This window comes from Mustela lutreola, chromosome 6, assembly GCF_030435805.1.
Source record: "Mustela lutreola isolate mMusLut2 chromosome 6, mMusLut2.pri, whole genome shotgun sequence".
In the NCBI taxonomy this organism is placed as follows: Eukaryota; Metazoa; Chordata; class Mammalia; order Carnivora; family Mustelidae; genus Mustela; species Mustela lutreola.
Genome location: NC_081295.1, coordinates 84477152 through 84501044, shown reverse-complemented (window position 1 = coordinate 84501044; position 23893 = coordinate 84477152). Strand labels below are relative to the sequence as shown.

Genomic DNA, 23893 nt, shown 5'->3' with positions numbered 1-23893 from the left:
CTTAGCACCAGCCGCAATGCAGATCTAGCATGAGCTTCATAATTCACGGCTATTTCTCGCCACAGCTCCAAAGCAGGTAGAAGGCAAATCATCTATGTATGATTTAATAAGTCTAGGTGAGGCCAACACATACTGGTCAAAGTACACGACCTTCTGAGGGTCTGGTTGGATCCAGACTTTTCAGAGAAAGGGATGGCCTGCCTTTCCTTTGTGCAATGTTCCATGGAATATTACTTCTTACGGCCAGGGTCTGGAGAACTGAGCAGCAAGAAGTTCAAGTTTACACTCCTGGGCAAGACCTGGGTGAGCAGGTATATCACACTACTGATGAAAAACTAATGGCAGTAAGAATGGCCTTAGATTTCAGACCCTCAGAAGGCAGCCAGGCTCCACGCCCCTACAGGAACGTTTCACTTGGGAGGGCAGACTACTGCCACCAACAGGATGTGGGCCAGGTCTGGCTGTGAACCCTGGTGTTGATGTGGGCAAGGAGAAGAGACAAAGGGAGAGGTCAGGCTGGTCTTGCTCAGGCTTTTCTTCCTACCTAGATGGTGAGAGGAAAATCCCTAGGGCCTCCTTTCCCTGTCCCCTCCAGGAAAAGGCTTTCTGTGCCCACAGAAAACAAGGATCTGAATGAAGTCTGACTCTCTGGGCCACATCCCGGTTTTCTCTTCAGCACCGGGGCCCTCCAGAGCTTTGGATTGGGCCCTATCTTCTCCTGTCCCCAGCCCTGGTCTCTCTGTTGCGCCCACAGGCCCTGGCCAGAATGCTGTTTCCATGGCAACATTAGAGCCATTCAATTGCCAGAGTCGTGACAGGAGGAGGACTAAGGAGGACAAGTGGCTTATGACTGACTGGCAGAGGCCCAGACACCTGCAGTCTTGAAGAAATCCCAGTACACCAAACCCAGTGGATGTAGCTCTTTTTCATACAGGCCTGAGAGGGGGCAGGAACATGTGCCTCTACCCTCAGGATGGGAAGAAACAGACAACGGGATGGAGTGGGCCAGGCCCCAGGGGACACTGTAGACTGGGTGAAGTAGGCCTGGAAGCCAGGCTCTCACCTCTTTCCTCCAGTGCCTCTTACAATCGGATCTCCACTGCCCAATTTCTATTCCAAGACTGCCTCCACAGACATATGACTTTACCGGGCTGCAGGGCCCAGGGATGTGGACAACAGGGTGGAGTAACGAGGCTGTAGAGAAAGGAAAGCCTGGGCCAGGGCGGGGAGCAGATGCTCTAAGAAACCAGACTCTCAGGATTTCTGCCTCTTTGGACCACTCCCCTTCCCAAAACATGCTTGGGAACCACAGGATGACTCTGATAGGCATCTGAGTAACTTAGTATTTACCTTCTGGCTAGATCCTCTGTGTTCTTGTTAAGCAGACTGGTGAAATTAACTTCAGATTCAAGTGGGAAAACCAAGATAAAGATAAAAGCTCTCGCCCAGAATTATATCATAACTATGAAGATGAAATCATACTAGGGCCCTGAGTTCTAGCCGGGGACAGCAGAATAATCTTCTTTAAAATCTGAGGCAAGAGCCCAGCACCTCCACCCTAATGCTGGCAGACAGAAGTTCTTACTTCTAGACAAAATGATTGTTTTTATAGGCTTTGAAATTCCTTTACCACGATTCAGCAAATTTGGAGCCAAACAATAGTACTGGGAGGTTGAAAACATAAGCCAGAGTTGATAGGGGTCACAGTTTGGGAAATTTCATCCTATTAATTCTTCCAAACCAATCTAAACTCAAAAACCTTCCTCAGGAATGAGATTCAACAAAAGAGCAATTCAGAGAAAAGTAAACAGACACAACACAAAACAGATGGCCCCAGAGAGGTAATGTGGGCTCTGGGTACTTGGCCGTGGACTGAGTAAGAAGTGTTGCTACCTAAACTGGTCTGCCTGCCTTGGGCACATCTGGCAACCCTTTCATCCCTAAACTTCTTAAGCTTTTTGCTTTTCAGGTTCTCTACCTGAAGATTCTCATTTGTTTATTTCTGGGGAAAGCTAACTTGGGAATAGGGGGTGGGTGGGTAGAGCCCTCCTATTAACTTGCTGTGTCCTTGGGCAAATCACTGTCTCTGGGGCTCAGTGGCCCCATCCACAAAATGAGTAAGTTGAGCTGCTTACAGCATTGCTGCTGTCTACTTTGAGGTAGGGAAGTCAAACTAACTGCATGCTTGGGTCCCTTTAAATTTCAGGATTTTATTTCCTAATGTAGAAAAGTAGATTGACCTCAGGTGTCAAGGGCCGGAAACAGATTTGCAAGGTAAGGAGACTTTCTGTAAGCACGTCTTCGTGGAAGGGTGGGCCACTGCAGGTCTCCTTGCTAGCAACAGATGGAGAGAACTTTAGATTATGTGGGTGTCCCTTCAATTCACCTTCTGAGTTGACATGCAGGGAAGCAAGGGATTATGACATCAGCCCAGGTGCCAAAAGAGGAAAACTCTAGACCCAAGTCTTCTCAAAGTGTCCTACCTTACTACCCACAATAGGTTCCGGTTGAAGAAGGAAGCACTTTTTTAAGGAGGCATCTTTTGGAAATGGCAGGTAGGTGAAAACAGGAAAAAGCTCACGTAAAATGCGTGCTCTATTTAGAGGTCTTCTCCTGTAAAAGTTTGAAAGAGACAAAAGTAATTCAGCTGCGCAAGCCAGCCTCTATCTCCATGACTAACAGAGAGCTAAGCAAGAGTGGGAAAACTGTGGGCGGTGGGTTAACAGGGAAAAGTATTAGGACAATATCTTAAGTATTAGGTTCATGAAGAAGAGTCATGCCAAATCAATTAATTGTGACATGCACTGGTACACACGTAACTCCACAGCCGCAATTTGTACACGTGGGTGGGGTGTTTATGAAGTCCAGCTAAAACAACATATAGAGGAAGAAAATAAACAGTCCATTCATTCTATCTTGGAAAAGAGACTGAAGTAACTAACAGCAGGCCAGGCGGGAGAACAGAAGGGAGGAGGAGGCGGCAAAAATCACGAACTTTCTTCTAAGGTGGTATGGCATGCAGTGGGAAGCTGACTGGTTAAACCAGAGTATTCAACAGGCAAATAAATGGCAAATATTTTAAAAAGACCAAAGCACTGAGAAATTATCTAACAAAAAGACCAAAAAAAAAAAAAAAAAGAAGGCATTTTAATTCTCTTCTGGAATGGTTCTAGATGGAAACGGGCTTTCCTTTTTTTTTTTTTCTAGAGAGCAACCCTCACCCCAAGAAATGGACCATATTTTCTTTTTTTTTTAGATTTTACTTTTTATTTTTTTTAGGAAGTGTGAGTGTGAGCAGGGGGAGGGGAAGAGGGAGAGAAGAAGACTCCCTGATGAGCACGGAGCCGGATGGGAGGCTCAGTCTCAAGACCCAGAGATCATGACCTGAGCCGGTATCAAGAGCTGGACACTTACCTGACGCACCATCCAGGTGCCCCGACCGTGTCTTCTATAGGAAGGACAAAGGCAGGAAGAGGGAGACAGATCTGGGTTTTGGGCCTGGCTGGGTGACCTTAAGCAAGGTTCTTAACCTGATTCCCACTTCTGATCTGAAAAATGACCATGATAGTGCCTACTTCCAGAGCTATTATGAGCATCACCAATGAGCACCAGACGCTAAGCACTAAGGCACACAGCCTGGCACAAACGAGTGCCAGGAAATGAAGTTGGCCTTCTGTTCTTCATGCTTTCTCTCTAGCCCTCAACACTCAGGAAGCAGTCTGCATAAACACAAACACTAAACATGACTTCAGAAATAAATCAGGATGCTTTCATCTAACTTGAAGAGTGCTTACCCAGTGCGAGGTTAGGGAGGGTCTGAGTAGCCAGTACTGCTTGGACATCTGCTCAGCCCCCTTCCTACCGCATGCAGGCTAAGTGCCCTTTCCCACACTCACCACGGATAAGGAAATGGGAACCACCGGTCGGGAAAGCAGCGCCACCACTTGGTGAAAAACCCTTCGCTGAAACCTTCCGTGACCTCAGGGTACTGGCACAGAAGATGCTGAAGCTCCTTGGACAACAAGAGCTGTCCGGTCTTGGCAAGGCAGAAAACAAAAGCGGGACAAAAAAACAAAACAAAACATGGGATTCCTTCTCAGGTATGTCACAGAGCTTGATGCTTGCTAGCCATTAAATAAATAGCCTAGCAGTGGGAGAATGAGGCTTCTTGCTCACCTTGATCATCAGAGGATGGAGTCTCTCAAATTTCTTTGGGGTATCTTCCAAGAGCATTACCTTGAGGGGTAATTTCTGGGCACAGCCAGTGCAGTTGGCAGGGACAGGGTCCGACTCATTCCGCTCACAGCTGTTTGTCCACCAAGGGTCAAAATCTGAGCAAGGAAGGGATATGGAGAAGGCAGATACAGAAAGAACACAGCAGGTAAATCCTCAGCCTCAGCAACAAAAGGAAAAAGCAAAGATGTAATGATTTAAAAGCTAGGAGTGACCTCTGAAAAGGTACATATGGAATAAGTAGCCTCTGGGGAGGGAATAGAAGGCACGGGATGGGGTGGGCAGGAAAGGAATGTTCCTCTCTATATTCTTCTACACTTCATGGAAAATATTTTTTAATATGTACATATATCTCCTAAGTCAAATCAACAACATCAACCATTTGGAGAAGATATTCAGTGATGTGGGGCTGGAGATAGAGCTCTCCCATTTTCTAACCAGTGACCCAAACGTCTGAAAGTCTATAGCACTTGGGGAGGCAGGAAGGGTGGTCCCACCATCAGTGATGAGCCCCACTGCATGTCTTCTCCAAGTGGAGGTCAGGATGACCCTGGGAAAGAAGAGTAAGAAAAGAAGGCAGAGAGAAGTGATGGAGAGGAAATAGGACTTCTCATGAGCCCATCTCTGGTACAAAGTAAATTGTATGTGCCCATTAAAACAGTTCTCTGTGGGGCACCTGGATACACAGCTGGTTAAGCGTAGGACTCGGTTTCAGCTCAGATCATGATCTGGGGGTTGTGGGATCAGGCCGAGACAGGCTCTGTGCTCAGCGGGGAGTCTGTCTCTCTCACTCTGCTCCTGCTCCCAGCACCCCTCCTCAGGTTCTTTCTCAAATAAATCTTAAAAAAAAAAAAAGACACACTCTGTCCCAGCTCAGACCCTTTTCTCTGGCTGGTCCTCTGCTGAAAGGTTGGCTCCCTCTCTCTATGCAGCGCTTCTCAGTTTCCTTCTATTCCTTCCCTCTGACACTATTCTGTTTCTAATGTTATTGCATTATTTCTTGTTTGCTTTCTGTTCCACTCTGGGTTTCATCTGTGTTCTCTGAGATATGTGCTTATGATAAACTCTAATTTGGATCCAAAATTTTCACAGATGGTTTCAGATTCAAACCCAATGGAAACCAAATCAGGAGAATGTCTAGAACAAAAGACAAACAGCCAAATGTGGCTGAAATGAAGTCAATTCTCTGAACCAAAACATTTGCTGCAGTCGACAGCAAGTGCTTTTTCCCTATTTTTTGAAGGCAACAGTAGTGGAGTGGAGGAAATCCCCACCAGGGAAGGACTGCACTTGTTCTCAGCTTGTTTCCCGGGTGCCCTCCAAACCCCCTCCATCTCTTGCAGAGAGAATCTGTGTTTCCTTGAGGCGGCTGATATCTCCCCTCCTCATGTGCCTCAGTCGTGGACACACTGCCAGCTAGGGGACTCTCTGCTGCATCCTTATCCTGCCAGGAGCCTCCAGGCACAGCCAGGAACCTTCCTATGGCACCTGTTTCAGGGGGCACACTGAGGCTACAAAGTTAGACTTTTTTTTTTTTTTAAAGATTTTATTTATTGGGGCACCTGGGTGGCTCAGTGGGTTAAGCCGCTGCCTTCGGCTTGGGTCATGGTCTCAGCGTCCTGGGATTGAGCCCCGCGTTGGGCTCTCTGCTCCACAGGGAGCCTGCTTCCCTTTCTCTCTCTCTCTGCCTGCCTCTCTGCCTACTTGTGATCTCTGTCTGTCAAATAAATAAATAAAATCTTTAAAAAAAAATATTTTATTTATTTATTTGACAGACAGAGATCACAGGTAGGCAGAGAGGCAGGCAGAGAGAAAGGAAGGGAAGCAGGTTCCCTGCTGAGCAGAGAGCCTGATGTGGGGCTCGATCCCAGGACACTGGGATCATGACCCGAGCTGAGGGCAGAGGCTTTAACCCACTGAGCCACCCAGGTGCCCCTAGACTTTTTGTCTTCTGGGATATTTTCTTTCTTTCTTTTTTTATTTTGAGAGAGAGAGAGAGAGAGAGAGATCATGAGTGGGGGACACGGGCAGAGAGAGAGGGAGAGAAGGCTCCATTCCCAGCACAGATTCCAATATGGGGCTTGATCTCATGACCCTGAGACCATGGCCTGAGCCGAAATTGAGAGTCGGACACCTAGCCAACTGAGCCACCCAGGTGCGCCTCTTCTGGAATATTTTCAAATGTTCCTAATTATAGGTCAAATACGATGAATTCTTGCCCAAATACAAGCACTCTGGGTAACAGACATACAATGAGCCATAAGTAATCATAACATGTTATATAGCATTTCACTTTCCAAAGTCCTTGTGAGGGAGTTCTAAGGAAGGAATAGAAAGGACATCGACGTGTTAAATGCTAGGCCCCATGCTGGTCATGTTCACATGCTCTATCATTTACTTTTTACCATAAAATTATTGAGGAAGTGCTGCTCTTCTCCCTTTACAGATGAGCAAGCAGAGAGTGAAGGGTGACAGCAGTGACCAAGGCACCAGAGTGTGGGGGGAAGACCAAAGACCGGGAGGCGGCAGAAAGGAAAAGTAGCATGGCTATGATGAGGGCCTCCAGGGAGTGAAGTACTTCTGACTCTGACCAAAACAAGGAACCAGCAAAGGCCTCTGGGTAAGGGTTTCCAATGCTTTAGGAAGGTTATTCTGGGCTGTAACTAGAGGGTCTGAGAAGAGAGAGGCTGGAAAGAGGAACATTAGATTGTACTTTTTGTCCTTTTTTGGGGGGGGCGGAGGTTGTACTGTGACGAGAGGTGATATATAATGAGAGGTAAACTGAGGCAGTGACAGCACAATCTACAGATCTAAAGAATGCTGTGCACTGAGATTGCCCGAGCATGCCTTGCCTAAGGGGGCCCGGGTGCAGGAGACACTGGAGACCTGCAGATTCACCATGACATTTTCTTACAGGCATGAATCCTATTCCAACTGAATCAGTTAATTATGGCAATTTCTCCAGTAGATAAGAATCAAGTGCCCAGAGAAAGGGGCATCTTCTCTTAATGCATACAAACATGCTTTAAGGGCTAGGGGCTAGCAGTGAGCAGTTCTGAACCTAAGGGCACAGAGAGATCATTTTAGCTGTGACTTACTGAATTTCAGTTTTATTTGGAGCTTTAGACACTCCTGGGATTTCCGGGTAGAGGTGCCCTGAAAAAGAGGTAGAGGAAGAAAACCCCAGAAAGGAAAAATTGGGAAAGAAAAAGAGAGACTAGAGTACTACAAAGAGGACTGAATAAAGTGGCAGGATGTAAGGTAAACACACCTAGACACAAGAACATCAATTACCTCTTCCTCTCACTGCAAAACTGAAATGGAAGAAGGCCTCATTCATAACTAGCAGTAAGTTTCACAAAAAAGATAAACTGTAGTATTTGACTGGAGGACATAAAATAAGACCTGAATAAATAAACATATCATACCATGATCCAGGATAGAAGACTAAATATTAAAAAGAGGCCAAGTCTACCCAAAGATCAGAACTTGGATAGTCTCCCATCAGAGTTCTTACTGGTGAAAGTGGGGTGGGGTGGGGTGGGGTGAGATGGGGTGGGGTGGTGTGAGGCTGTGACAATCCCATTCTGAAGTTCATCTAGAAGAGTAAATGTGTGAGAACAACAACAGGCAGTAATCCATCCCCTCCCCAGATTAACTCTGGAAAGAATTTCAGGGCCAGAGGCGTCCTTGGTAATACAAATAACTTACAAAGTTTGGTCGCTGCTTCAGATCTACGGAGGATGGCCCCCTCAGGCCCAGATACCATTACAGAGTACAGTAAGAGCCTATGGACCCTGGGCAGATGGTGGACCTGACGACCCTCACCCCTGACCGCTCATGGGTCACCAGACAGCTCAAGCAAGCCTCTCTCCACGTGGGGCATGAAGAGGGGCAGGACTGGAGGGAAGTGGCATTATTTTGCTTTCTTTTTGTAGATAAAACACTAACAAAAAACCAGCTTTACTGAGATATAATTACTAGACCATAAAATTCATTCATTTAAAGTGTACAGTTCAGGGACATCTGGGTGGCTCAGTCAAGGTTAAGACGCCGACTCTTGATTTCGGCTCAGGTAATGATCTCAGGGTCCTGGGACTGAGTCTGGAGATGGGCTCCACGCTCAGCAGGGGGTGTGCTTGAGATTCTCCCTCTCCCTCTGCCCCTCCCTCCCGCTCCCACCCTCTCTCAAATCAATAGATCTTTTTAAAAAAACTTTATAATTCAGTAGCTTTTGTATATTCAGAGTTGTAATAACTATCGCCATTATCTAATTTTAAAACATTTTCATCACCCTAACAAGAAACCCTATACCTATTAGCAGACACTTTTCCCATTCTAACCCCTCTCCTGCCAGCCCTAAGCAACCACTATTCTTTTAGTCTCCCTGGATTTGCCTGTTCTGGTATTTCAAATAAATGGAATTGTGCAATATATGGTCATTTGTGTCTGGCTTCTTTAATTTAGCCTAATGTTTTCAAGGTTCATTCATGCTACAGTCTGTGTCAGTTGTCCTTTCCCTTCTATTGCCAAGTAATATTCTGTTACATGGATATACTACATTTTGTTTATTCATTCATATGTTGCTGGACAGTTCTACTTTGGGACTGTTACGGAAAACACTCCTATGAATACTTGCGTACAAGTTTTTGTGTGGACATGTGTTTTCAATTCTTTTGTGTACATACCTAGGAGCGGAATGACTAGGTCATTTGGTAACTCTGTGTTTAATTTTCTGAGAAACAGCTAAACTGTTTTCCAAAGCAGCTGCACTACTTTATGTTCCTGTCATCTGCATATCTTTCTTAGAGAAATGTCTATTCAGATTTTTTGCCCATTTTTTAAAGGCTTTATTTATTTATTTGAGCAAGAGAGAGAGAGAGTTGGGGGGGCAGGGAGCCGGGTTGGGCAGAGGGAGGGAGAAATAGACTCCCTGCTGAGCAGGGAGACTAAAACAGGGCTCGACCCCCCCAGGACCCTGAAATCATGACCTGAGCTGAAGGCAGATACTCAACCAACTGAGCCCCCCAGGTGCCCCTCTTTTGTCTATTATTGAACTTAAAGAACATAATTTTTTTTAACATAAATTCTTGAAAAAAAATAAGGATCTTGCTCATCTAGATATAAGAACTTAGTAGCATTCTATAAAGTGACTGTAATTAAAAGAGTACAGTCAATCCTATTTACAGATTCTGATCTGTGAATCTGCCTACTCCCTGAAATTTATTTGTAACCCCAATCAATTCTTGTGGTGCTTTTGCAGTCATCCTCAGCCATGCAGAGTGGCAAATCCTAGCTGAAGTAGAAGAAGTTGACACTTGGCCATTTTGTTTCACCTCTCATGCTGTAAATGAGTGTTCTTTTTGCTATTTGGTGCTACATTTTTTTGCACTTTTATTGACGATTTTGCTGTTTAGAATGGCTACCAAGGAGGTTATGCATTGTGGGGACAGTGGTATATGGGAACTCTCTGTACTTTCTGCTTAATTTTGCTGTGAACACAAACCCAAAACTGCTCGACAAGTAGTTAATTAAAAAAAAAAGGCTTCCAAGCATAGTGCTAAAGTTCTAGCCTTCTTAAGTGCAAGCACACTGTGATGTGCCTTACAGAGAAAATATATGTGTTAGATAAGCTTTGTTTAGGCATGAGTTATCGCGTTGTTGAATGTGAATTCAATGTTAATGAATCAACAACATATGTATTAAATGAGGTATCTTTAAACAAAAACATAGATAAAACAAAGTCAAGTATTCATCAATTGATGAAAATGTGGCCAGAGACTCTCAGGAGCACAACTATGATTTCCCTTAAGGGCAATGGATCAATATTCACTAATTCACTATTTATAGGGACTTTACAGAACATAACCATAGCAAATAATGAGAACTGTATTCTTATAAACAGACAAAAAAATGTAATAAAACCAAGTAAGAATGTAGCAACAAATCCAGTATATACACCCACATACACACAATGAGAATATTTAATTTATGATAAAGGTCAGTTTTAATTCAGTGAAGAAAGGATGGATATACAGTAAATGATGTTGGGACAAGTAGCAACCTATTTGGAAGAAAATAAAGTTTGATCTCTACCTTTCACTATACACGGAAATAAATTCTAGATAAGGACCTAAGTGGATAGAACAAAACTTTAAAAATAATTAGAGGAAAATATGATTTTTATAATTTTGGGGGAAAATAAAGGCTTCCTAAGCAAGACACAGACCAAGATGCCATGAAGAAAACATGGACAGATTCAACCAATACTTGCATATGAGGCAAAGAATATCTCTAATATACAATGAACTATTTATTAGAAAATGTTAAACAGACAAAGACTAAACAAGTAATTCACAGAAAAAATAAATAAAACGGCCTATAAAGCATATAGAAAGGCATCCAATTCCATAATAATCAAAGAAATGTAATTTAAAATAAGACATCATTCTTCGGTTTTTCTAACTGGCAAAACAATGACAGTATCACTGCACATATGCTGCTAATGAAAGTATACACTGATATAAGTTTATGAAGAAAATCTGGGTAGTATTTATTAAAATTCAAAATGTGCATGCCCTTTTGACCCAGCTGTTTGACTTTTTTTTTTTTAAATATTTTATTTATTTATTTGACAGAGAGAAATCACAAGTAGGCAGAAAGGCAGACAGAGAGAGAGGGGGAAGCAGGCTCCCCGCCAAGCAGAGAGCCCGATGTGGGGCTTGATCCCAGCAGCCTGCCATCATCACCCGAGCCGAAGGCAGAGGCCTTAACCCACTGAGCCACCCAAGCACCCCCCAGCTGTTTGACTTCTAAGAATCTCTTACAGAAATAATAGTACATGTATATAAAGATATGTATATATTAAAGTCCCAGGTGCATTTTTAAAATAATAGTAAAAAAAAAAAAAAAGATAAAAAAAACTCTGTAGAAACTTAAATGATGGAATATTCACAGAATGGAGTAATATAAAATCTGGAAAGGTATATATACTCAGTTGAATAGGAACGCCCCCCCCCCCCCATTTAAGTCCTTCTGGAAAGTCAGAATGTGACCACAATTGGAAATAGGGTCTTTGCAGATGTAACTAATTAAGATGAAGTCATACTGTAGTAAGGCGGGCCTTAAATCTACTCCAACTGTTAACCCTAATAAGAAGATGAGAGGACCACACAAAGACACACAGAGGAAAAATGGCCAAGTAAAGGTGGGCGCAGAGATGGGGAAATGTTACCACAGCTAGGGAGCACTACGGATCACTGGCAACCATCAAAAGCTGGAAGAGGCAAACAAGAACCTTCCTTGGAGGGAGGAGAGCCTTACGAACATCTTGATTTTGGACTTCACCCACAAACTGGAACAGGATGAATTTCTATTGTATTAAGGCACCCAACCTATGGTACTAGCTCAAAGTATGTACATAAGTCAGTCTCCTGGGTATGTACCAAAATATATTTATATATGTTAAGTGTACCTATCTGTATAGCCATGGAAAAATTCACAAGTATGTATATCAAATTATTACCAGTGGTTGGGTGGGAGGAGGAGTTAGAAGGACTGAGAGAAGTCTCTTTATTAAAACTATATTTTTTTAAATAAAGATTTTTATTTATTTGACAGACAGAGATCACAAGTAGGCAGAGAGGCAGGCAGAGAGAGAGAGGAGGAAGCAGGCTCCCTGCTGAGCAGAGAGCTAGACGATGGGCTGGATCCCAGGACCCTGGGATCATGACCTGAGCTGAAGGCAGAGGCTTTAACCCACTGAGCCACCCAGGCGCCCCTAAAACTGTATTTCTAAAAATAAAAATCTTATACCCCTTTATTGTCTTCGTATGTGTCTTATATATTTTCCAAATAAATAAAAATGCTGCTGGGGACTATGAAAACTTAAGCTGAGAGTATCAGCTACAAAATGTAGAGTTCGATTATCTTAGAAGGCAGGCCTCTGGAGTGGTACCTGACAGGAGCAGAGACACTGGTCAGGCTGGTGGCCAGCAAAGAAAGAAGGGAAACGATGAGGAAAAATGGATCATTGGAATGGGGTAGCTTATGCCATCCATCTGAATTAGGGGAGCCAAACTTCAAGAGGGAGAGCTACTCTTGATCTCTCTACAGCCTTGAGATCACCAAAGGTGGATAAAGAATGTGCTTATATTTTGGTGGGAAGTGACTGATGAATGGCCAGGTAGTGAATTGTCTGGGTGTATGAGGGGGTGCACGGCTGGGGCTCCTTCCTCCCCTTCCTATAAAATCCCCAACAACAAAAGGAGAAGTACCCAGACTCCCCACTTGGCCTCCATCTACCTGAAAAGGCTTCATCTGATGTGTTCTCTATACAACTGGCTTGAACCATCATACCACGAAGTGAGCAAAATCATACCCTGGAAAATAGCCAACAGCACAGAGCAGACCACCCTAGGCCATTCCAGTACACAGCTCTTCTTCAGCCCCCTTGCATGCTACATCTCACCTCTCCCCAGTCCTCTCTTCTATCCCCTCCCTGCAGCACCAGATAAAGCCCTGTGGAATTTGGATAGTCACTTCCTAAGTTTTAAGTCTAAGGTTTCCTTACTCCAAATAACCTCCCTATCCTAGCTAATTGTTTAAAGATTTTATTTTTTATTTGAGAGACAGAGAATGTGAGAGAGAGATCTCAAACAGGGGGGTGTGGTAGAGGGAGAAGGTGACTCCCTGCTCAGCAGGACTCAATCCCGGGACGGTGGGATTGTGACTTCAGCCGAAGGCAGATACTTAACTAACTGAGCCACCCAGGTGCTGTATACTAGCTATTTTATATTTTAAAAAGGTATGACAGAAGTACTACACACACACAAACACACACACACACACACACACACACACAAATACACACACAGAGGAATATCACTCAGTCATAAAAAAAGATAGAGATCTTGCCATTTGTAACAACGCAGATAGAGGGTACATTGTACCAGGTGAAGTAAGTCAGGCAAAGATGAATACTATAAGATTTCACTTACATGTGGAATCGAAAAAATAAAAAGGCAGCAACAGACCCATAAATGCAAACAAACTGATGGTTGCTGTGAGAAAAGGGGGTGAGGGAGGATAGGCAAAATGGGTGAAGGGGACTAGGAGACACAGGCTTCCAGTTATGGAATGAATGAGTCACCGGGAGGAAAAGCACAGCTTAGGGAATGTAGTCAATAGTACTGTAACAGTGCTGTACGGTGCGAGATGGTAGCTACCCTTGTGGTGAGTACAGCATGACATAGGGACTTGTCTCCTTGTTGTGCTGCACACCTCAAACTAATGTAATATTGTGTGTCAACTAGACTTCAGTTTAAAAACATGGTCTCTAACTGTGAGACTTTTAGAACAGTCAATCCCGGGCATACCAGTCTCCTCATCTTTGAAGTGGACATAAAGGGGCGCCTGGGTGGCTCAGCGGGTTAAGCCTCTGCCTTTGGCTCAGGTAATGATCTTAGGGTCCTGGGATCAAGCCCCACATCAGGCTCTCTTCTCAGCAGGGAGCCTGCTTCCCCCCCCCCAACCCCCGCCTGCTGCTCTGTCTACTTGTGATCTCTGTGTCAAATAAATAAATAAAACCTTAAAAAAAAGAAATGGACATAGAAACGGTAACCACTCTGTGATTGCTGTGATGACTGAGAAAATACATGGCCCAGAGCTTGATACAGAAAGTGCATCACACAGTTACTATTATCACCTCAAATTTTCTTTGCAAATAAGAGGATGGGACATTCCCTGAGGTCTGAGAATTTCATCTTTGGGCACTGGCTTAGACTCTGATTAGGTCCTTAGTTCTAAGTCCATGAATGATTTGCTATTCTCAAAACTCCTTGATGTTGGATCTACTTCAACCTTTCCTTGAAAGTTCATGAAGACATGAAGTTCCAATTATGCAGTACAGATCCAGAGAGACACTTTCTCATTGTATATGGGAACTATCCCAGGCCTCCTCAGTAAAAATGGATATCATAATTAAAAATTATAGATGCCTAGGGGCACCTGGCTGGCTCAACTCAGGAAAGCGTGCGACTCTTGATTTCAGGGTTGTGGGTTTGAACCCCATGTTGGATGTAGAGATTACTTAAAAATAAAATCTTAAAAAAAATTATAGATGTCCCAAGTAAACAAAGTAATTGGACCTAACATGCAGGAGCCTGGCTTGGCTGAGGGCAGAGACAGTGGGCCATAAGTGCGGTGTGATGGAAAGAATGCTACATTAGAGTTAAGAAACAAAGGTTCAAGTGCCAGTTTGGTATTTTTAGCTGGGTAAGCAAGTTACTTCACCTCTCTTGTCCTTCATTTCCTCTTTAAAAAAATGGGGCTATACACTAGATCAACACTAAAGTTCCTTTTTAGCTCTAAAACTCTGTGACTCCATGGAAGGGTGAAAGCCAAGAGGATGGCTGGTAAGACCAAAGTGGATATGAAGATAAGAGGCTGGAGAGAAAATAAGAACTAAGACTGAGATTGTGAAAGAAAACTATGGGTTGGTAAGATAAAGGATTCAGTCAAACAATAAGTGAAATATTACCCATAAGGGTGCAGACCAGGAAGATGAGTGGGGCTGAATACCTAGGAAAAGACTAGATTAGGAAAATTCTAAAGCACCAAGAGCTTGGCTTATCTTTGGATCTGCAGTACCACATGCAAAACCTTGTTCTGGGCACTCGGGAGCTGAGAGGAAGCATCTGGTGAGCTAAGAGAGAGTACAGAACTCCAAAATCAAACTTTTCTTTTTCCCCCCAAATCAAACTTAAAGCTAGATTCTTCAGGTACACTGTGTAGCTACACACAACTCCCAGTACAAGGTAAGAGCTTAGACTCTGAGAATAGGATGCCTGGGTTCGAATCATGGTTCGGTGACTTATTAGTCATGGGACCTTGAGCAAGTGACCTAATGTCACTGTACCTCAGTGTCTCCATCTTTAAAACGTGCATAAAACCAGGACTTCCCTCACAAGAAAAGTGTAAAGATTAAATGAGGCAATATATGGAAAACCCTTTGAACAGGGCCTGGCATCAGATAAGTACTAAGGAAGTGTCAGCTTATTTATTTTCTGCTGCAGAGTGGGAGGTTGATGTGAGTCACTGGAGAGTCACTTAGCTCCTTCCCATCAAGAGGATTCAGGAGCAGGGTTTCCAATCCAAGGCTGGAACCTAGAAAAACAATCTCACTTCTGTTGCCTTTTGTTCCCTGGGTAGAGTCAAGAGGAAAAAATACCAGAGGTCAAGAGGAAACCTAGCACCACTGGTAGTGCTGCCTGGGGCATATCAGCACTGCTCCCACCATTGCCCTTGGTCATTCCCAAGATGCCACTGCAAGGAGTGTCAGAGGACTGGGTGGGGGGGGGGGGGGGACAGATGACAAGTTAGACAGACAGGGCAGCCCCAATATGCCAGCAGGCTTTCCTTCAGGGAGCCGAATCTGCCCGGCCAGACTCTCTACATTCACTTCAAAGGTATCACTAAGTAATCCTGAATAAAAGGCAGTTGTTTTTTGGTACCATGACATTAGGAATGATACCTTGTATTTCTTTTCTAGCCCTCTTACAGGCCCAGCACTTCCTATTTCTTGTGCCTAATTCTCCCTAATATGTTTCTATTTACCTTTTACAATATTATGCATTCTTAAGTTTCCTTCCAAATGCTCTGCAAAATGCTGTTCATTCTACATGGCCACCGCTTCCCAGAATGATCACACACAGGAAAATATGGTGCATCAATGTCCACATTTACAAGTAAAAGCAGCACTTTAATAGAGTCAACAACATTAGAGAGCTAGAACCCCACCCTGCCAATGCTCTCTTTACAACTGAGCTCCAAGGACTCATTTTATTTCCATCTGCAAGGCAAATATTCATTTGGAGTGGACCCAATAGTTAGGCTTGTGGATGAGACACTAAGGTTTTTTGAATTACTAGACTCTGACTTAGAGAATAAGCAATCGTGGTCCAACGACTCTCACTTCTTTTTTTTTTTAATTTTTTATTTTTTATAAACATATATTTTTATCCCCAGGGGTACAGGTCTGTGAATCACCAGGTTTACACACTTCACAGCACTCACCAAAGCACATACCCTCCCCAATGTCCATAATCCCACCCCCTTCTCCCAACCCCCCTCCCCCCAGCAACCCTCAGTTTGTTTTGTGAGATTAAGAGTCACTTATGGTTTGTCTCAACGACTCTCACTTCTTAATTAAATAGCTTGCGGAAATCTCTTACAGGAAAGGGAGAAAGAAAGAAACTGCCATCAATTTGGGACTAAACACTGCTGACTTCATCTCTGTGTGCCAAACAGCAGAAGATGCCTTGAGGGAGGCAGTGAGAGGAAGACTGGAAAGGAGGCTGATGCATGTGAGGATGCAGCACAGGCTGGCCTGATTAACAAGTTTCTCTGGATCTTTCCCCCATGTGCTCTGGACCTTCCGAGATAGGGTATTGGAAACGGTGTTTTTTTTTTTTTTTAAAGCTTTGATGTTGACATTTCAAAAACAACCCTTCCAATAAATACAAGGAAGTTAAATCTGGAATTAAAAACTTTCTATACATGAGCTAACAACAACAACAAAAAAAACCCCAACTCACAAGGCTTTTTGTTTTGTAATGTTCCCTTCCTCTGATTTTAGTATAATTTTGGAAATCTTTCCATAATTTCCTCCCTCAAGTGTACAAAAATAGCTTTCAAAGGAGACTCAATCCAAGTGATTTTTTTATGACTGATTAGGTCTTGGCTTATATAGGGGCATTATAAAGTGTAGTTTCCACTAGGAAATTTTTGCTGAAAGCAAAATGAAGAGAGAACATACTTCCTAAACAGTTATGCTGGAACCTAAAGGTTTCAGAACACGGTTAAACAAAAAGTTCTGAAATCCATCTGTGAAATTAATTTACAGGCAAATAAGATTAACACCACCAAAATAACAAAATCCCCTTCGTTGTTTCTCAAAGAGTAAATTTCAAGTCTTGTCATGTTATGTTGTTCTCAGAAGGAAAGTGCTCAAATGATGCAAAACCAGAAATTCCTGTGGCATCAATGATGCATCGTTACTAAGTTAAGTGCTTTTTAAATTCAACTTATTGGCAGAACTCGCTTAGGAGCATGAAATAAGCATACTGCGAGACAGAAAAGACTAAACTAAAAGACCATGACAAACTGGGACAAAAACCTAGTCCAACAGGCAAGGACTATTAGAGGATATGGCTAAAAGCAAGCCTAACTCATATGCTTTCAGTAAATCAAGAGCTATTTATTAAAATGCCTATTATGAACAGGGAGCACAAGAGAGAAGAGGGTAGAATACAACATTCAGATCATTTCTATAAACAGAAACACTCATCTCCACTTGTGTGCTTTGGTATTGGAGGGGGTTGAAATTTGGCTCCCCCAGAAGTGTTTTTCTGTTCAGTTTCTTAATCTCTCTGAGCCTCAGTTTCTCAATCTGAAAAACAGGGACAATAAAACCCATCAGTCCCCACTGAATTAAATGAGACAAAATAGGGAAAGTGTCTCTCATTAGATGTCAATACACGTTATTTCCTTTCCCATCATATACTGTCAATAAAGCTGTCTCTCAGATGTAGTAAAATGCAGCATTCTACCTGGAAAGGGTCTGTCTTCATCACCCCCATGCAGAGGAATTCCCTTGTTTTCTGGCATATACTTCCTGGTAATGGGCAAGGACATCAGCCGGATGTGATGGATGAGTGAGCGCCAGGTGTGAGCTCCAGAAAGCACTGGTTCAGGTGGTAATGGGCTGAAAGGTTGAATCACAAAGTAGGCAGTGAGCAAGATTAATCCCAGGGTTACAAGGACCTACAAGAAAAGACAGGGAAAGGATTAATAATTGTCCCAGCAAAAAAATATTTTAATGCCAAGAAAAACCCCCACCTCTTCTATTATTTCCAATGTGCCTTAGAACTAATCCATTTTCATAAACAAGTCATTTACATCCACTTCTGAAAGCATTTAAAGTTTGATTTTGAGGGACACCTGGGTGGCTCAGTGGGTTAAAGCCTTTGCCTTCTGCTCAGGTCATGATCCCAGGGTCCTGGGATCAAGCCCTGCATTGGGCTCTCTGCTCAGCAGGAAGCGTGCTTCCCCCCTCTCTCTCTGCCTGCCTCTGCCTACTTGTGATCTCTGTCTGTCAAATAAATAAACAAAATCTTAAAAAAAAATAATAAAGTTTGATTTTGAGAACTATGAGGACTGCAAAGCTTATCAAGCTTCTATCATATGAAAAATTATACAAAAAAAAGTTTAAAATACACACAAATACAGTTTAACTATAAACATATAGCTTCCATCTAGGATATTTAACAAAACAATCAAATTCCTAGTAACACATGGTAATGATAGCAAAGGCCAATTTATTCACAGAAAAACTAAGGTTCAGTGGTGGAATCAGAGGACAGTAGTTTTTGGAGAGAAAGTTGAAGAATTTGTGTTCTATAAGGTATCTCCACATCAGAACACATTTTTACCTTATACATAGCTATCAGGAGAGGATACTGGGGTGGCCCCCTCTGAGGTTCATTCTTTTCCAGGAGCTGTCGGATAAATTTTTCAATTGCCTTCTCGGACATGCCACACTGATGGCCTGTTTGTCTCACCAAATCAACAGTCTCTGAAAGTTTGTCATAAATGCTGAGCTCACTGGCGGCGAGATCCATGTCTTCCAATACAAAATCCCTGGGAAAAAGAAAATAAATGTAAAAACAAAGATGGTTTCTTTCAAGTACTTCCTCCTCAAAGCTCCTTCCTTTAGAACAGCGCTTCCTGACCATCTGTGGGGGCAGGACCAGCTTTGTGTTTTTCCTAATCCACTGCAGGCCAAAGTTTTTGTAAAACAAAATCGATGTCTAGACAATGTCAAGTTAGTGGCATACAGCTTTTAGGTGTTTCTTAATTGTGGGGTAGTAACAAATGGTTTACAGACCAGTACTGGTTCCCAAACACTTTGAGGAATGCTAGTCTAAGAGCACAATAAATAAATGAAATGGGACTCTGAAACACTAGTACCAAAATGATTTCTGAAACCAATCACAAGAGGTCTGTTACCAGTAATTTACTTAAATAAAAAGAAACACAACATGGAGTCTTGTTCATCTTATTTCTTTGCATTTACATCCGATACGCCTTTTAGCAACACAGGAGGAGGAACTAATCACTGAAAGCAAGATTTACTGTGCGGAACATGCTGATACTCTTTGTTATTGTTAGAGCAAGAATTTCAGGCAACACGGAAACTACAGCACTGGGTCTTCAGACTTTGTACGTTGCAGTCCTCATGCTTTTCCACAAACACGACTTTAGAAAATAAAGAGCCTTTTATTTGTGTTTTATATACTTAAAAGACCTGAGATCTTTAATTTCAAAATTCAATCTGTTCTCATAGTTACTTCAAAGCCAAAGTGTTTCACAGTAGCCAGAGAATAAAAGGTAAAAACTAAAGTGTCGAAGTATAATACTCTCTTGTAACTAACATTTGTAAAATGCAGTCAAATAGTTCTTTTAAAAACTGCTTGTGTTTAAAAAAAGAAAAAAAAGTATTTCCTTTATTTATAGAAGGAAAAAGAGAGGGGCGCCTGGATGGCTCAATCGTTAAGCGTCTGCCTTAGGCTCAGGTCGTGATCCCAGAGTCCTGGGATAGAGCCCAGCATCAGGCTCCCTGCTCAGCGGGAAACTTGCTTCTTTCTCTCCCACTCCCTCCATTTGTGTTCCCTCTCTCGCTGTGTCTCTCTCTGTCAAATAAATGAATAAATAAATAAAATCTTTTTTTTTTAATTTTTTCTTATTTATTTGACACAGAGAGAGAGAGATCACAAGTAGGCAGAGAGGCAGGCAGAGAGAGAGGGGGAAGCAAGCTCCCTGCTGAGCAGATAGCCTGATGCGGGGCTCTATCCCAGGACACCCGATCAGGATCTGAGCTAAAGGCGGAAGCTTAACCCACTGAGCCACCCAGGCGCCCCTGAATAAATAAATAAAATCTTAAAAAAAAAAAAAAAAAAGAAAAAAAGAAGGAAAATTAGGGCTTGGGATTTATGTTCTCTTCTATTGGTCTTTTCCCCCCTTAAATGTAGAGGTCCTGTTATCTCACATACCTCATCCCCAAAGTGCTTATAACCCCAAAAAGCACTGACAGGATACAATTCAATTTTTTTTATTAAGGAGATGCTGCCTTCTGTAGAGCAGAGGACAACAGTCCTGGAGGTCAGCGGAGAAAAGCAGGCCCACAGTGCCACCAGCCAGCGAGCACCTCAGCCTATCTCCCCTTCCAGCAGAGCCTCTGGGGGACTGATTGACTGGTGCTCTTTATGACTCTTAGCCCTTTAGTTCACTAGTTATGAAGTGGGCCTACACATTAGAATCACCTGGACAGGTTTTTTTTTTTCCCTAATATTTTATTTATTTATTTGACAGACAGAGATTACAAGTAGATAGAGAGGCAGGCAGAGAGAGGAAGGGAAGCAGACTCCCTGCTGAGCAGAGAGCCAGATTTGGGGCTTGATCCCAGGACCCTGGGATCATGACCTGAGCAGAAGGCAGAGGCTTTAACCCACTGAGCCACCCAGGTGCCCACTCTGCCCTGGACAGTTATTAATGAACGCTCATACCAGGACCTCAACCCTAACCAACTGAATCAGAAACAGACTTCTTCTTTTTTTTTTTTTTTTTTAAAAAGATTTTATTTATTTATTTGACAGACAGAGATCACAAGCAGGCAGAGAGGCAGGCAGAGAGAGAGGAGGAAGCAGGCTCCCTGCTGAGCAGAGAGCCCGATGTGGGACTCGATCCCAGGACCCTGAGATCATGACCTGAGCCGAAGGCAGTGGCTTAACCCACTGAGCCACCCAGGCGCCCCAGAAACAGACTTCTAATGGTGAATTAACAGGCAGGGAATCTAGTCTTTGAGGAACTGGCTGGGGGAGGGGAGAAACCCCCCACATCTAATGAGGCTAAATCCTTTCCCCAAAGTCTTTGCTCTTGCTCAGTGTTTTTATTAGGCCATACAGACTTTCATTTCAAGGTTCAGATAAAAGGATGGGTAAACTCTATTTAGAAATGTGTATTTTCGGGGTGCCTGGGTGGCTCAGTGAGTTAAGCCTCTGCCTTTGGCTCAGGTCATGATCTCAGGGTCCTGGGATCAAGCCCCGCATCCGGCTCTCTGCTCAGCAAGGAGACTGCTTCCCCCTATCTTTGCCTGCTTCTCTGCTTACTTGTGATCTCTCTCTCTGTCAAATAAATGAATAAAATCTTTTAAAAAATATATTTTTTCAACCAATGGTTCTGGGACAACGAGATATCCACATGCAAAAGAATGAAATAGGACCCTTCCTTCTACCATACACAAAAATGAACTCAAAATGGATCAAAGACATAAACTTAAGAACTAAAATTATAAACCCTTAGAAGAAAACGTGGGGGAAAATCTTCACGACACTGTATTAGGCAATGGTTTCTTAGATAAGGCAGGAAAAGCATAAGCAGCAAAAGAAAAACTAAATTGGACTACATTAAAATAAAACATTTTTGTACTGCCAATGATACCTTTTAGGAAAGTGAAATGACAACCCACAGAATGGCAGAACGCATATGCAAACCATATATCTGATAAGAGACTGGTATTCAGAGTAAAGAATTAGGACAATTCAATATTAAAAAGATGACCCAATTTTAACATGGACAAAGAACGTGAATACACATTTCTCCAAAGAAGATACACAAATGGCCAATAAATTCATGAAAAGATGTTCAACGTCATTAGTCATCAGGGAAATACAAATCAAAACCACAATGAGACACTACTTCACAACCAAGGGGATGGCTATAATAAAGAAATCATATAAGCTGGCAAGATGTTCAGCACCTGGAACCCTGCTAGTGGGAATATGGTACAGCTGCTTTGGAAAAGTTTGAGTTTCTCAAAAATTTAAACAGAGTTATCGTATGATCCAGTAATTCCACTTTTAAGTATGAACCCAAGAGAATTTAAAACATTTCCAAACACAAACTTGCATACAAATATCCAAGCAGCACTATTCATAATAGCTCAAAAATAGAAGCAATCCAAATGCCCATGAACTACTAAATGGATGAATAAAATGTGGTATACCCACACAATGAAATATTGGACAATAAAAAGGAATAAAGTATTGATACATGCTACAACACAGGTGAGACTTGAAAATATTATGCTAAATGGAAGAAGACAGTCACAAAAGATAACATAAGACTTCATTAATAAAATGCAAACAGTCAAGAATAGCGGCAATCTATAGAGACAGGAAGTAGATTCATTAGTAGTTATCCAAGGGAGGGAGGGGAGAATGGGGAGTGACTGTTAGTAGATACAGTGTTTCTTTCTAGAGTGACAAAAAACGTTCTAAACTTAAATTGTGGTGATAGTTGCACAACTCTGTGAATATACTAAAAATGTACACTAAATCGTACATTTCAAATGGGTGAATTTCGTAGCATATAAATTAAAGCTCCAAAAAGACATTTTTAAAATCTGTATTTATAGAATTTCAACATATGCCTGTTGTGGCATTTATTACACTACACTGCTATGATCTGGCTAAGTCACTTGGTCTATTTCATCCAAAAAATAAAAGGACTGTGAAGTAGGAGGTTTTCAAAGTCCCCTCTAGCTCTAAAATTTTAAGAGTAGGGGCGCCTGGGTGGCTCAGAGGGTTAAGCCTCTGCCTTCGGCTCAGGTCATGATCCCAGGGTCCTGGGATCCAGCCCCGCACTGGGCTCTCTGCTCAGCAGGAAGCCTGCTTCCTCCCTCTCTCTGCCTTCCTCTCTGCCTACTTGTGATCTCTGGCTGTCAAATAAATAAATAAAACCTTAAAAAATAAATAAATAAAATAAAATTTTAAGAGTAGATGAAGACTTCAGGAATTAGAAAAAATTCAATTCATTAGAAACTAAGGACTTATGCCAAATTGCATTGCTATCCCACTTCCTATTATGCCATTCTATATGCTAGGCATCATGCTAAGCACTCTAGAAACATTATCTTTGTAAATCATCACAGCAATCCCAGAAGGTAGGTGTGACTTCTTTTTATTAAGTTTTTAATTTTAATTCCAATATAGTTAACATACAGTTCTATCAGTTTCAGGTGTACAATATAATGATTCAACAACTGTACATGTGACTCAGTGCTCATCACAGGTAAGTGTACTCTTAATCTCCTTCACCTATTTCCGCCATTCCCTCACCAACCTCCCCTCTGGCAACCGTTAGTTTGTTCTATAGTTAAGAGTCTGTTCCTTGGTTTGTCTCTCTTTGCTTTCAGTTTTGCCAAAAGGTAAGTGTGATTAATCCCATTTCTCAAATATTAAACTAAGCTCAGAAAGGTTCCATAACTTGCTGGGATGTGAAGTCAAGTGTGCCTGATGCATGCTGTCTCCCTTACCAACTATTTTCCTGCTCCTAGCTGGCAGTACAGAAACCACAATACCGTGTCCCTCAATTATCAAAACTGAGTGGTTGAGAACTGGAAAAGTGAGAAACTACAATGATTCCTGGAAAAATAAAGCAGTAACTTATAATAATATTTTTTACATCGTGATTTTGTGACTAGTGATTCCAGAGAGAATTTTTCTGTTGAAATTAACAGACATTCTAAGCAAGCAAGGAT

The 23893-nt window shown here is 42.5% G+C and overlaps 1 protein-coding gene across 4 annotated transcripts in view; it reads right to left on the bottom strand.

The window, feature by feature from the left end:
* The window catches only part of C6H6orf89 (chromosome 6 C6orf89 homolog), a 48858-nt gene that overhangs the window by 8979 nt on the left and 15986 nt on the right, over window positions 1–23893 (bottom strand). For all 4 annotated transcript variants that reach the window (XM_059177793.1, XM_059177794.1, XM_059177792.1 and 1 more), the window contains exons 2-6: window positions 18726–18933; window positions 17844–18057; window positions 4177–4331; window positions 3897–4036; window positions 2484–2613 (exon numbers count right to left, since the gene is read on the bottom strand). In XM_059177793.1, coding sequence (XP_059033776.1) covers window positions 2484–2613; window positions 3897–4036; window positions 4177–4331; window positions 17844–18057; window positions 18726–18933 — 847 coding nt within the window. The remainder of the gene's footprint in view (window positions 1–2483; window positions 2614–3896; window positions 4037–4176; window positions 4332–17843; window positions 18058–18725; window positions 18934–23893) is intronic.